This window comes from Salmo salar, chromosome ssa18 (assembly GCF_905237065.1).
Source record: "Salmo salar chromosome ssa18, Ssal_v3.1, whole genome shotgun sequence".
In the NCBI taxonomy this organism is placed as follows: Eukaryota; Metazoa; Chordata; class Actinopteri; order Salmoniformes; family Salmonidae; genus Salmo; species Salmo salar.
Window position 1 is genome coordinate 7,101,479 of NC_059459.1, and position 15,773 is coordinate 7,117,251.

Genomic DNA, 15,773 nt, shown 5'->3' on the forward strand with positions numbered 1-15,773 from the left:
TTAATCAAAGTATTCTTGAAACATGTTCTCAGAATGTTATTTAATTACTTTCAAATATCATATAATTTCTGTTCTCAGAAAGTTAATAAAACCTCCCAGGAAAACTTTCGGGGTAACCATTGGGGTGGCAGGTAGACTAGTGGTTAGAGCATTGGGCCAGTAACCAAGAGGTTGCTAGATTGAATCGCTGAGCTGACAAGATAAAAATCTGTTATTCTGCCCCTGAACAAGGCAGTTACCCCACTGTTTCTAGGCTGTCATTGTAAATAAGAATATGTTCTTAACTTACTTGTCTAGTTAAATAAATATAGAAACACTTTCTCAGAACCTACCTGCAACCTAAGAATGTAATTTCCCAAAACAGCCTGCATTTTCACTTCCATTCTCAAAAAAACTGTTTTTCCCGAGAACCAATTGGAAACCAAAAATGTACGTTCTCACAACTTCCAAGGAACCAAATATGCTATCTGGGAAGGGTTTGGGAACCTCACCCTCGTAATTTGAGTCGTAAACTCATGGGTATGCTCAAAATGGCTGTTAGTCCTGACTTGAATGGGCACTTTCGTTCTATGGATTCTATTTCTATGGATAATATTTTTTTTCGCGCTGGCAGTGAATAGCTAAAGGCCTTTCGCAAATTTCAAAATACAATCGTGGGAAATACGTTTGGAAAGCAAATGCCTACTGCCTGAAAGAGAAGACTAATTTGTCAGTAGAAGCTACCATTTTTTCCCTCAACGAACAGCACTGTTTTTCAAAGTAGTCAGGCCTATCTTGAGACCATCACCTGTACAGTAAGAAACCTAGGCTACGCATACTCATGCTATCTATCTCCATCATTGGGTGAGTCAGTGCCACTGGAAAGTTGAATTAGTAGCCTCCTAATATTTATTGTACAATATGTGTCTCCCCTCTTTTTATTGGCCCTAGGCCAGGTCAAGACCAAGTACGTTTTCCCAAAAGCATATTAATAAGGCTGCGTTTATTTTAAAACCATAGGATCCAATAAACTTAGCCTAAAATGCTTTTGGGAAACCGGTCCAGGTCGTGTTCATTTATCTGTTTGACAGTGTCATAGTCGCTACTAATTTTGGTCATTTTTGTAGTATTAACAAATATTCTGATGTCTCCTGTCATGTAGGCCTAAATGATGTAGAATGGCATGAAATACGTTTATACTGCCGCGTTCAAAATAACTGGACACTAGGAACTTGGAAATCTCAAGACTTCCGACTTCAGTGCGTTCAAGACTACTGGGAACGAGCTCCGACTGGGAAAAACCGTTTTGAACGGTCATCCAACTTTGAATTCCAAGTCGGGAACTCGGGGCTCTTTCTAAAGCTCCTTTCTAGAGCGACTTTCCGCCTTGAAGATCACTGACATCGTGAATTCACCTCGTTTTTTCCGAGTCCCAGTTGTTTTGAAAGCACCATAAAACACCACATTTTCGCGTCCATGTCACGAAACTGGAATAAATAGAACATTTGCAGTTAGGATGGGTTACTTTGAGGCGGGGCATAACTCGTCAGCAATCTGTGAGACGGGCTTCTTTCTCACTTCAGAAACTCTTCCATTCTCCCTAACATGCCTCAAGCAAGCATGAAAATAAACTGGTTCTGCCGGGGTAGGTGATCAAGCCACGCAGAACGCTCTTTTTGAGGAGTCCAGCCAGACTAGGAATGCGATACAGTATCAGTGGGGAATACCGGTTCAAGAGAAGAACTAAATCATAATAGCCTAAACTGAAACCATGGATGATTAAGTTCAGGAAGAATCTCAGTTATGCCATAAGGTTAGTTCTTAAAGTTTTTCAGGAAACATATAGGAAGATAATGTGGAACATTTCTCTCTTAGGGACAGGTCGACATTTACGAGGGGAGCTTGTCCAACTCAAGGTGTCCTAAAAAAAAGAATGCACCCCACCCCCACCCCACCCCCCACAACATTACAAATATGTTCACATGACCCTCCCCTTGTAAGCTACTGTAAAATAAATTGAACACCCTCCCCCCTCATAGAATTAACTCAAAATAATGTTTACTCACACGAATAACCCTGTTTTATAAACGTGGATATCGACTTTGCCACTTCAGCATGTTTTTGTGGCACAATAGATGCCTTGCAGGGCTATGGCCAGAAGGTTGAGGGTTCGCTGACCACCACAGATGAGCTCTCTATTCATTCCTGTTTCATTACTTCACGATCAGAGCCGGTTGCAGACAATGATCATCTAGTGGGAATCAGGATTTCAACATTTTAATGCCAGATCTATAATTATATCAAATATATGCAACAAATTTTCCACCTATAGGTTTCTGTACCAATGCACCACACAACAAATAAACAAAACATACTGACTTTGGGCACTTCAATATCATGGTATTGCACAATAAAGTCGGGGACTTATTTCCATTATGGTCCCTACATTTGTTGCAGTATATGCTACAGTAATATAAGGACTAAATGCGTGTCTAATTTACACGTCTCCATCTGGGTTTCGGGGGTCACCTTATCATTTAATTGTAAAGATAATTTTTTATTTATTTCAGCTGTAGAGTTATAAAACAGCATGCCACTTGAATATTGTTGCTTTAAATCAGTGCTCACTCTGTCATAGGCTCTCTTTTTCTCCATCATTTCCATTCAAATTGCATCCAAAATAGATAATCCTGTTCAACATAGAGACTACCAGTGGTAGAAAAAGTAGCCAAAGATCATACTCGAAAGTAAAAGTCAAGATACCTTCATAGAAAATGACTCAAGTAAAAGTGAAAGTCACAGAGTAAAATACTACTTGAGTAAAAGACTAAAAGTATTTGGTTTTAAATATACTTAAGTATCAAAAGTAAATGTACTTTGCTGAAATACACTTAAGTATCAGAAGTAAATGTAAAAGTATAAATCATTTCACATTCCTTGTATTAAGCAAACCAGACAACACGGTTTCTTGTTTAAACATTTACGGAGAGCCAACACTCAGACATAATTTACAAACAAAGCATTTGTGTGGGTGTTGCAACAGAGGACAGATGACTTTTACCCGCTATGCGCTTCAGCACTCAGCGGTCCCGTTCTATGAGCTTGTATGGCCTACCACTTCACGGCTGAGCCGTTGTTGCTCCTGGACATTTCCACTTCACAATAACAGCACTTACAGTTGACTAGGCAAGCTCTAGCAGGGCATACATTTTACAAACTGACTTGTTGGGAAGGTGGCATCCAATGACAGTGCCATGTTGAAAGTCACTGAGCTCTTCAGTAAGGCTATTCTACTGCCAATGTTTGTCTATGGAGATTGCATGGTGGTGTGCTCAATTTTATACACCTGTCAGCTACGGGTGTAGCTGAAATAGCCGAATCCACTAATTTGAAGGGGTGTCCACATACTTTTGTATAGATACACTATTCAAAAGTTTGGGGTCACTTAGAAATGTCCTTGTTTTCCATGAAAATATACATGAAGTGAGTTGCAGAATGAATAGGAAATATAGTCAAGACGTTGACAAGGTTATAAATAATGATTTTTAATTGAAATAATTTTGTCCTTCGAACTTTGCTTTCGTCAAAGAATCCTAAATTTGCAGCAATTACAGCCTTGCAGACCTTTGGCATTCTAGTTGTCAATTTGTTGAGTTAATCTGAAGAGATTTCACCCCATGCTTCCTGAAGCACATCCCACAAGTTGGATTGGCTTGATGGGCACTTCTTACGTACCATACGGTCAAGCTGCTCCCACAACAGCTCAATAGGGTTGAGATTAGAGGTCAGCCGATTAATCGGAATGGCCGATTAATTAGGGCCGATTTCAAGTTTTCATAACAATCGGGAATCGGCATATTTGGACACCGATCATGGCCGATTACATTGCACTCCACGAGGAGACTGCGTGGCAGGCTGACTACCTGTTATGCGAGTGCAGCAAGGAGCCAAGGTAAGGTGCTAGCTAGCATTAAACGTATCTTATAAAAAACAATCAGTCTTAACATAATCACTAGTTAACTACACATGGTTGATGATATTACTAGTTTATCTAGCTTGTCCAGCGTTGCATATAATCGATGCGGTGCCTGTTAATTTATCAGCCTACTTCGCCAAACGGGTGATTTAACAAGCGCATTCGCGAAAAAAGCACTGACGTTGCACCAATGCGTACCTAACCATAAACATCAATGCCTTTCTTAAAATCAAAATACAGAAGTATATTTTTTAAACCTGCATATTTAGTTAAAAGAAATTCATGTTAGCAGGCAATATTAAACTAGGGAAATTGTGTCACTTTTCTTGCGTTCATTGCACGCAAAGTCAGGGTATATGTAACAGTTTGGGCAGCCTGGCTCGTTGCGAACTAATTTGCCTGAATTTTACGTAATTATGACATAACATTGAAGGTTGTGCAATGTAACAGCAATATTTAGACGTTAGATAAAATACGGAAAGGTTCCGTATTTCACTGAAAGAATAAACGTTTTGTTTTCAAAATGATAGTTTCCGGATTTGACCATATTAATGACCTAAGGCTCGTATTTCTGTGTGTTATTATATTATAATTAGAGTCTATGATTTGATAGAGCAGTCTGACTGAGCGGTGGTAGGCAGCAGCAGGCTCGTAAGCATTCATTCAAACAGCACTTTCCTGCATTTGCCAGTGGCTCTTCGCAATGCTTCAAGCATTGCACTGTTCATGACTTCAAGCCTATCAACTCCCGAGATTAGGCTGGCAATACTTAAGTACCTATTAGAACATCCAATAGTCAAAGGTATATGAAATACAAATGGTATAGAGAGAAATAGTCCTATAATAACTACAACCTAAAACTTCTAACCTGGGAATATTGAAGACTCATGTTAAAAGGAACCACCAGCTTTCATATGTTCTCATGTTCTGAGCAAGGAATTTAAACGTTAGCTTTTTTACATGACACATATTGCACTTTTACTTTCTTCTCCAACACTTTGTTTTTGCATTATTTAAACCAAATTGAACATGTTTCATTATTTATTTCAGACTAAATAGATTTTATTGATGTATTATATTAAGTTAAAATCAAAGTGTTCATTGTTCATTCAGTATTGCTGTAATTGTCATTATTATAAATATATATAAAAAAATTGGCCGATTAATCGGTATCGGCCTTTTTTTGGCCCTCCAATAATCGGTATCGGCGCTGAAAAATCATAATCGGTCGACCTTTAGTTGAGATCCGGTGACTGTGCTGGCCACTCCATTATAGACAGAATACCAGCTGACTGCTTCTTCCCTAAATAGTTCTTGCATAGTTTGGAGCTGTGCTTTGGGTCATTGTCCTATTGTAGGAGGAAATTGGCTCCAGTTAAGCGCCGTCCACAGGGTATGGCATTGCATTGCAAAATAGAGTGATAGCCTTCCTTCTTCAAGATCCCTTTTACCCTGTACAAATCTCCAACTTTACCACCACCAAAGCACCCCCAGACCATCACATTACCTCCACCATGCTTGACAGATGGCGTCAAGCACTCCTCCAGCATCTTTTCATTTTTTATGCGTCTCACGAATATTCTTCTTGTGATCCTGTCACAGCATTCATCGTCTTCAGAAGAAATAGAAAAGTCCTCGTCAGAAAAGGTAGACCAATACGCAGCGGAGGTCGTGTTCATCTTTGAATTTAATAAATCTCTAACGTGAACACGATACAAAAAACAATAAGCAACGATAGTGCAACAGTTTTACAGGCTACAAAACACGCAATGCAAAAACAATCTCCCACAATTAGACAAACAAACACACCCAACTAATATAGGACTTCCAATCAAAGGCAACACCACACAGCTGCCTTCAATTGGAAGTCCACCCCAATTAACCAAACATAGACATACAACTAACTAGATAACACATAGAAATACATAAACACAGACCATAACCCAAAAACCCGGAAATACTAAATCAAACACCCTACTTTCCAAAACACCACCCCGAACCACATAAAACAAATACCCTCTGCCACGTCCTGACCAAACTACAATACCAATTGACCTTATACTGGCCAGGACGTGACAGATCCGATCACCTCAAACTTAGATTTGTCTGTCCATAACACTTTTTTCCAGTCTTCCTCTGTCCAGTGTCTGTGTTTTTCCGATCTTAATCTTTTCTTTTTATTGGCCAGACTGAGATATGGCTTTTTCTTTGCAACTCTGCCTAGAAGGCCAGCATCCCGGAATCGCCTCTTCACTGTTGACGTTGAGACTGGTGTTTTGTGGGTACTATTTAATGAAGCTGCCAGTTGAGGACTTGTGAGGTGTCTGTTTCTCAAACTAGACACTCTAATGTACTTGTCCTCTTGCTAAGTTGTGCATTGGGGCCTCCCACTCCTCTTTCTATTCTGGTTAGAGCCAGTTTGCGCTGTTCTGTGAAAGGAGTACACACCGTTGTACAAGATCTTCAGTTTCTTGGCAATTTCTCATATGGAATAGCCTTCATTTCTCAGAACAAGAATAGACTGACGCGTTTCAGAAGAAAGGTCTTTGTTTCTGGCCATTTTGAGCCTGTAATCCACAAATTATGATGCTCCAGATACTCAACTAGTCTCAAGAAGGCCAGTTTTATTGTTGCTTTAATCAGAACAACAGTTTTCAGCTGTGCTAACATAATTGCAAAAGGGTTTTCTAATGATCAATTAGCCTTTTAAAATTATAAACTTGGATTTGCTAAGACAACATGCCATTGGAACACAGGAGTGATGGTTGCTGATAATGGGTCTCTGTACGCCTATGTAGATATTCCATTAATATCTACATAGGGATACAGTTTCCAGCTACAGTAGTAATTTACAACATTAACAATGTCTACACTGTATTTCTGATCAATTTGATGTTATTTTAATGGACAAGAAATGTGCTTTTCTTTGAAAAACAAGGACATTTCTAAGTGACCCCAAACTTATTAGCAGTAGTGTATATATATGTCCTAGCCTACCTCATTCAGGTTATAATTTCAGGTAATAAATTCAATGCAGTTATTAGCCTTATATTTAGCTAATGAATGATGGGCTATGCATAAGCTTCTAACTTATAGCCTCGGTCTCTTGCGCAATACTCTGCATGCGCTCTGCTAGCTTCTCTCCTTAAAAAACGCTCCTTAGCTTTTCTAGTCCCAGGAAAATCTAGACTAGAATAGCTTGCAGGAATAATACATTTTTAGCATTTCTTATACTAACAGACTATTAGAAGAGGGACACAAGCTCTTGTTTGCTGCATGTTAAATACAGCAGACAATAGCACTCACGGCCACGGGCCGGGGAGTTTGAAAGAAGAGAGAGCGCGGGATGGCGATAGGCTATAGCAGTTATTTGTTCAGAACCGTAACCCCCAATGTTCGTGAAGAGAAAAGAAAGCCATCTGCATCCTATTCTAGTCCTATATTATTCAAGCATGTCATTACAATGAAGATCAGGACAACTAAACATTTACTTTAGGCAAACTGTTGAAAGCGAGGAAGGAATAAAGCAACAATGGAGAAAGAGTAGGTAGGCTAATATGCACAACATTAGAGGAAATATTATGGAGTATTATTGTAACTTTGTAGGCCGCATGTCCTGCACCAGCATCACATGTTCTCCACCAGGTTCATGGTTTGAAAGAGGTGCGTAATTCCAGTCCATATAATACAGTATAATACAGTCAACATTCAACAAGATTAGCTCATTGGAGCTTGTTTATTTTACTTACCCAAGAGAGCATAGCTACATCTATGGGCTTTTATGTTTTTCTCTCGTACGTAATGGGCGGTAGCCTATCATTAGGCTATGTGTTGGATAACGGTACAATCATTTGGGCTTTTTTGTCTTTAATGTAGTGCTCATAAAATGTATTTAATGTATGGCTCATCAGGCTCAGGTAACATCAGACTTGAATTTTCATCAAAGCTCTAATCAAATCCAGAAATATGCTTTATATGCTTTAGAAAGACACTTCCAGTTTGGCCTGGAAATAATGGGTTACCTGTGAGAAAATTGGTTGTTCTCAGGGAGGAGCAATTGAAAATGTTCAACCCTAAACTGTGGCTTACTCTTTAGATGTTTGGTTCTGCTGGTGAACCATGATGTGCAGCCATAATCAAAGTGACACTGGACTAGCGCACTTGTCACACTCTTTAGGGTGTCTATAGCTAGGTTTCCATCCAATTGCCGACAGATTTTCATTCAAATATTCTAAAATATGCATATTAACATTATAAGAATTTCAGGGTTTCCTTTAGGAAAATTTGGCACTGGACAATGTGACCGGACATTTGAGAAATTTACCAGACATCCATATGCAGCCAGCGCCATCAATAAACAAGGGATATTGGCCAAATCAGCCACATTTACATGTCCTTAAAAATAGCCTATAACTAATTACAAAAGTGCTGTTCCTTGTTTCGATGTGTATCATATGCAAAACTTTATGTCCTATTTTTTTTTGGGGGGGGGGGGGGCTACTTTCCTAAAACAATGATTGTCTACCTCACGGTTCAGCTGTCGGAGATTTGAACACTAAATGCATCAGGGCATTGCATGCATAGGCCTACAGTCTTAGGAGTCCACTGTATGATATTATTATAAAAATATATAGCCTATATAAAGAAAGAGAAGCCTAGGCCTATCCCCAGAGAGATAGATAGAGATATGCCAGCGGCATTCTACAACACTGTCATGCATTTCTTTGTGTCAGACGGCTACTGCGTCTGCTATACAGATATAGACTTACAGAAAGAGGTTAATTCGTACATTTTTTATGTGAATTTTTTCTATAAAGATAAGCATTGTAATGTATATTATAAGAGTAACTCTGGTACGCCTGAAACATTCTTCCTCATAGGCTTTCAGTAGCTAAAGCTTAATAATAGCCACTGGTTCTGCCAAACAGACTGAAAAACTAACGGACAACTAGTCAAAGCTCAAACCAAGTTTATTCACCCACTGGGTCAAACAGCTGCAAAGACAAAGACATGTTTACATAGGCACATATATGTATACCCTCCTTCTAGGCGCAATCTCCTCCTTGCTCCTCTAGACAGCCAATACATTTCTGTTGCTAGGCAGGAACTTAAATGTTGACTTTTCCTTCTCACTTCATCTGACCTGACCTCGGCCCAAATTCCTCACTCCTCCCTAATCCACGGCTATCCAACCTTATCAGTGACTGAAACCAGACTGTTACTCTTTGCCGCTCTCCATAGGACACATGAGATTTGACAATAACATGTTCTGACAGAATGTAAACTTTCTGCACTCCCCTTTCTCAATCAGTAGATTTCCATACACCCAGTTATAATATGGTAACATGAATAAGGATATTTTAAGTTAGAATCCAACACCACACCACAACAAACCTTCACAAAAGTTTTGAAACTTTGCTAGGGTAATATCAATAGTAAGTCAAGCCAGGGCTCCTGAGTGGCACAGCAGTCTAAGGCACTGCATCTCAGTGCTAGAGGCGTCACTACAGACCCTGGTTCGATTCCAGGCTGTATCACAACTGGCTGTGATTGGGAGTCCCATAGGGCGGCGCACAATTGGCCCAGAGTCATCTGGGTTAGGGTTTGGCCGGGGTAGGCCGCCATTGTAAATAATAATTTGTTCTTAACTGACTTGCCTAGTTAAATAAAGGTTAAATAAAATATTTTTTTTATAGGGAATATACGTGCAGGCTATTATATTGCGGCAAACACGGTATTACACTTGGAACTTAATTCGGCCAACGAAAATGTCTCAACAGAAATAAATAAAACTATTTCAAACTATTTTAAACCTTCACATAAGTTTTGAACAGGCTATATTGCAGCAATTACCAACAAAGGGAAGTGCCTACCATACCCAACAAATGACAGAAATAGGCTAATGTTATTTATTTTACAACAGACTTACTTATAACCTATCCTAAACAAAATACAGAGCACACAATTAAACATATGAAATTAAATTTAGCCAATGAACATTTCTCAACAGAATAAAAAAAAAAAATGTTTTGCATATTCAAAATTCTTGTTTCGATAAGTAAATAGGTGTACAATAATAACAATGATATACAATAATAATAATAATGATAAAAAACATTTTTATAAATTCATTTGAGTTCCAAAATTACATTCTACCTAAATAAGGAGTTGCACAGTAGCCTGCATTTGGCCTTGGCAAAACGTTCTTCTCATCTTCCACTACAATATTGAAACTAATATTAAATTCCCCTTGTAGGCTATTAACTATAGGCATACTCTTTTTCTTCTTATTTTTTTGTACCCTTTTTCTCCCCAATTTTGTGGTATCCAATTTGTAGTTACAGTCTTGTCTCATCGCTATGGACTCGGGAGAGGCGAAGGTCGAGAGCCGTGCGTCCTCCAAAACACAACCCAACCAAGCCGCACTGCTGCTTGACACAATGCCCACTTAACCCGGAATCCAGCCGCACCAATGTGTCGGAGGAAATCAATGGAAACAGAATGCACCTGAGCTCAATTTTGAGTCTCATAGCAAAGGGTCTGAATACTTATGTTAAATAAAGTATTTTTTATTTAATTTTTTAATACATTCGCAAAATTTTCTAAACCTGTTTTCGCTTTGTTATTATTGTGTATTGTGTGTAGATTGAGGAAAAATGTATTTATTCCATTTTAGAATAAGGCTGTATCGTAACAAAATGAGGAGAAGGGGTCTGAATACTTTCCGAATGCACCCATTCCACTTTTCCAGTTTTATTTTGTGTTGGGTTACATGGGGACACGCATAATGAAATATTAATGTGTAAATTGTGACGTTGTATTTTGTATAACTATGCAGAATTGATCATAGCCTACACATCTGCCACTCTATAACTTTATTTCCATCTCTCCTCACTACCAAGTTCTCACATTGTGTGTACCCTCTCTTTGGGCTCCCTCTCAGGAATCAGTATGGCACACCGCTCTCAGTGTTCCTCAGCCGGGGATGACCTCCTGGACCCCAACTACGTGCCTCCCCACTACCGCGAGGAATACCGGCTGGCCATTGACGCACTTGTGGAGGATGACCTGGAGGGCTATTATGAATTCCTCCAGAGTGCGGATGTGGTGGACTTCCTTTCCAGACAGGAAATTGAGCACATTAAGTGCACAGTGAAAGTTCCGTACCAGAGCACTCAGCCTGAGCTCCCATATGTGGAGTCTGGGGGAGACGGCTCTTCAGACACATACTGGCCCGTCCACTCTGACTTGGATGCACCCGGTCTTGACCTTGGCTGGCCCGAACAGCATCGCTTCATAGGACCCACCGATGTCACCACACTGGTTAACCCCTCTGAGCCAGATATGCCAAGTATCAAGGTGCAGGCTCGTCGACTTATCAAGAATGCTCAACAAGTATGTCAGTTTTTCTTTTTTGTATGGTTATTAGCAGAGTATACATGATCCCAATTTTAGATTCTAGTAATTTATTGGCACATTGGACCATCTTGCAGAATTCTGCAATCTTTATGCACGTTTGCCATTGACAGAGAACAACAAACAAATTCACTACAGATGTAGTTGATCACTCTTTTGTTGCTGAGAATGTTCCTGCGCAGCAGGAAATGCAAACTTGTAGTGTATCCAAAGTTTAAAAAGGCTTCTGAAGTTTGTAATTTCTGGTTTAAAATGTCAGATTTGATTTGTCCTAACAAAAATTGTATCAAGCCCCTACAATTAATATCCATAAATGATAATCTACATAATTCACTTTTTCTGTTGCTTCAAGATTATTTTCCATATTCAATCTAATTATCTAGTTTTCAAAATGCAATATTCACTTTACCTTTGATATGATTTTCTTGTCATTTGTTAACAATACAATGAAATATCACTTAATCAAACTGCTCAAAACAAATAACTACTGAACCAAAATGATGTAGTGCGTAGTTAACGTATATACTGTAGTTCGATAACTGCTGAACTGTGCATTTCTATATTTTTACCTCGTAAATGTAGCAATTTGACATCATTTTATGTTCGAAGGTAAAACCAAATCATGTATGGATGTGGCTGTAAATGCTACATAATTCTCTATCAGCCAGTGTGCTTCAATAGGTCAAAGTGGAAAGAGTCACTATACTGTATGTGCTGTCTTTTAGAATTATAGTGTAGTGTACAATCCACCGCTGAAATACCTGGGGCCTCATTTATCAATATTGCGTAGAAACTATTCTAAAATACTACTTACGAACGGAATTTAAAATGTTCTTACGCATACAAAAGGTGTAATTTATCAAACAATCCTACAAACGTCATACATACACCGGTAGGAGATAACTGTTAATAAATACCAATTGTTCTCAGTGCTTGTGCATTTTGAAGCGCCCCAATTAACCATATACAGGTATGGTCAAAATCATCCCTTTAAAGTCTGTGAGGAATATACAACGCTGTACCATGAAATAGCCTACAACTGCGCAACCAAAATATATATATTTTTAAATGTATTGTTTAGACTGAAATAGAGTTGCTAGTTTCAGAGATTGAGCTAGTTTCAGAGATTGAGGACAACCAAAAGGTTAAATTTAGCTCGCTCAGTTGTGGCTTGACCGGTAAAAATAAAAACATAGCTACAAAGAGAGGACCATTAGGACAATTCACGTTGCTTTAGCAATGGCAAATATACTTCAAATGAGTAGGCAACACTCACCAATAAGCCATCCATCCTCACCAATAAGCCATCCATCCTCAACAGCTCCCGCCTGTAGGCGTATAGGCCAACATTGCTGTTCTGCAGAATGAACAAATCGTGCATTCCACCTAGCCACCTTGCCACCACATTCAGCATCATACAAACTATCACCTGCACATTACGAGTGGACGCCATTTCTGTTCACATACAGTGCCTTCAGAAAGTTTTCACACCCCTTGAATCTTTTATATTTTTTATTATGTTACAGCCTGAATTTAAAATGGATTACATTGAGATTTTGTGTCACTGGCCTACACACAATACCCCATAATGTCAAAGAGGAATTATGTTTTCAGCAATGTTTCCAAATTAATTAAAAATGAAAAGCTGAAATGTCTTGTCAGTAAGTATTCAACCCCTTTGTTATGGCAAGCCTAAATAAGTTCAGGTGTAAAAATGTGCTTAACAAATCACATAATAAGTTGCATGGACTCACTCGGTGTGCCATAATAGTGTTTAATATGATTGTTGAATGACTACCTCATCTCCGTACCCCTAAAATACAATTATCTGTAAGGTCCCTATGTTGCGCAGTGAATTTCAAACACATATTCAACCACAAAGACCAGGGAGGTTTTCCAATGTCTTGCAAAGAAGGGCATCTATTGGTAAATGGGTAAAAATGAAAAAAGTAGACATTGAATATCCATTTGAGCATGGTAAAGCTTTTAATTACACGTTGGATGGTGTGTAAATACATCCAGTCACAACAAAGATACAGGCATTCATCCTTGCTGGAGAGGAAGGAAGCTACTCAGGGATTTCACCATGAGGCAGTTACAGAGTTTAATGGCTGTGGTACGAGAAAACTGAGGATGGATCAACAACATTCTAGTTACTCCACAATACTAACTTAAGTGACAGAGTGAAAAGAAGGAAGCTTGTACAGAATACAAATATTCCTAAACATGCAGCATGTTTGCTATAAGGCACTAAAGTAAAACTGCAAAAAAAAATTGCAAAGAAATGAACTTTATGTCCTGAATACAAAGTGGTGTGTTTTGGGGAAATCCAACATAATACATCACTGAGTACCACTCTTTCAAGCATGGTGGTGGCTGCATCATGTTATGGGTATGCTGTTCATTGGCAAGGACTATCAAGATTTTGGGGGGGATAAAAAGAAACGGAATAGAGCTAAGCACAGGGAAAATCCTAGACAAATTCACCTTTCAGCAGGAAAATAATCTAAAACATAAGGCCAAATATACACTGGAGTTGCTTACCAAGATAACATAGAATGTTCCTGAGCGGCCTAGTTAGAGTTTTGACTTAAATCGATTTGAAAATCTATGGCAATATTGGAAAATGGCTGTCTAGCATTGAAGAAGCTTGAAGGATTGTTAAAAGAATAATGTGCAAATATTGTACAATCCAAGAGTGCAAAGCTCTTAGAGATTTACCCAGAAAGATCCACAGATGTAATCGCTGCCAAAGGTATTCTAATATTGACTCGGGGGTGTGAATACTTATGTACAGTAAATGAGATATTTCTGTATTTCATTTTAAATACATTTGCAAACATTTCCTTTTTCTCAATTTAATCCATTTAGAATTCAGGCTGTAACACAACAAAATGTGGAATAAGTCAAGGGGTATGAATACTTTCTGACGGCACTGTAGATTAACTCGTTTTGGGATGGTGCGTTTATGGCGATGTGGGTTCCGTCTATTGCGCCGTTCATATTTGGGAACCCATTGATGGCATCATGACAAAGAAACCCCTCTTGTCTTCAACCCTTTGTGCGATGAAAATTGTATATGTTCCTGTTCGTTTTGCTAATGACGTGCCTCTAATTTAACAAACGACTGTACTTTATATGTATCATGAATTCACAAGATACGTATCATGAATTCACAATGGAAATACAATGAAATCGAAAAATGATTTACATTTTACATTTACATTTTAGTCATTTAGCAGACGCTCTTATCCAGAGCGACTTACAGTAGTTAATGCATACATTTCATTTTCATTTCATACAATTTTTTTTTTTCTTCTTTTTGTACTTGGCCCCCCGTGGGAATCGAACCCACAACCCTGGCGTTGCAAACACCATGCTCTACCAACTGAGCTACGGGGAAGGCTAATTTAATTATTACTCTTACAATTTCACACATTTTCAACATATATTTTCCCCGTTCTATGCTTGACAAGCAGCTCCCTTATTCTACCACTTGGCACTGTGTGTACGCATGGTCATGGCTGTGTGTAAGTTTAGGCACACTCTCAAGCAAACATTCATATTGATAAATCTCCCACTTTGCGTGGACATGATCCCATGCATGGTTTTAACGTACAGATTTGTGCCTACGCATGATCGATAGGTGAGGCCTCTAGATTGTTTATAACAATATATTCCACTCATTATCTGAATTTCATTGATACACTAAGCTGATGAATTTCAAGCACAGAGACAGACGATACTATAGAAGTTGGTGTGTAACAGAAAGGATATGCAATAGTACAATAGTAATAGTAATTGCACAGCATGTGATGTGTGTATAATGCCTCACTATTGCATGCTTTAACATTTGAAGACAATGTAGGTCTAATGTTAGTGTGTCTGATAGGGTGCTCTGTGGTCCTCTCTAGGTGATCGCTGTGGTAATGGACACCTTTACAGATGTGGACATCTTTGCTGATATTCTGGATGCTGCCATGCGAAATGTTGCCGTGTATATCATTCTGGATGAACAGAATGCACACCACTTCACTAGCATGGCTTCCAACTGCCGGGTCAATCTGGAAAACATTCAAGTGAGTCTATGAAGTGATGCACTATCTTGAATATACTGTATGTGCTGGAGTTTTCCTATTAAGATACATTGATCATTTTAAAAGGGAATTTCGCCCTAGGGGAACCTCGGCTTGTTTTCATCATGTCCGGGGCTTTTCTAGGACAGTGAGATGTGTTTCACACATAATTGCCCAGGAGGAAGAGAGGGTCTTGGCTTTTAGTCGAGCAGCGTGTATATTGCCTCACTATTGCATGCTTTAACATTTGCTTTAACGTTTGAAGCTAATGTATATATTTGTGCCCACTCGGTGAACTAAACCATTGCAGAGGCCTAGACTAAAAG

The 15,773-nt window shown here is 38.9% G+C and overlaps 1 protein-coding gene across 5 annotated transcripts in view; it reads left to right on the forward strand.

Annotated features, from left to right (window-relative positions):
* Positions 1-512: 512 nt before the first annotated feature.
* The window catches only part of LOC106576836 (protein FAM83H), a 69,212-nt gene continuing 53,951 nt past the window's right edge, over positions 513-15,773 (forward strand). For 4 of the 5 annotated variants that reach the window (XM_014154291.2, XM_014154289.2, XM_014154290.2 and 1 more), the window contains exons 1-3: positions 513-843; positions 10,899-11,350; positions 15,286-15,450. In XM_014154291.2, coding sequence (XP_014009766.1) covers positions 10,907-11,350; positions 15,286-15,450 — 609 coding nt within the window. In that variant the 5' untranslated portion in view covers positions 513-843; positions 10,899-10,906. Of the gene's footprint in view, positions 844-1,462; positions 1,793-10,898; positions 11,351-15,285; positions 15,451-15,773 lie in introns of those variants that run through there. The other variant, XM_014154287.2, reaches the window with a different exon arrangement.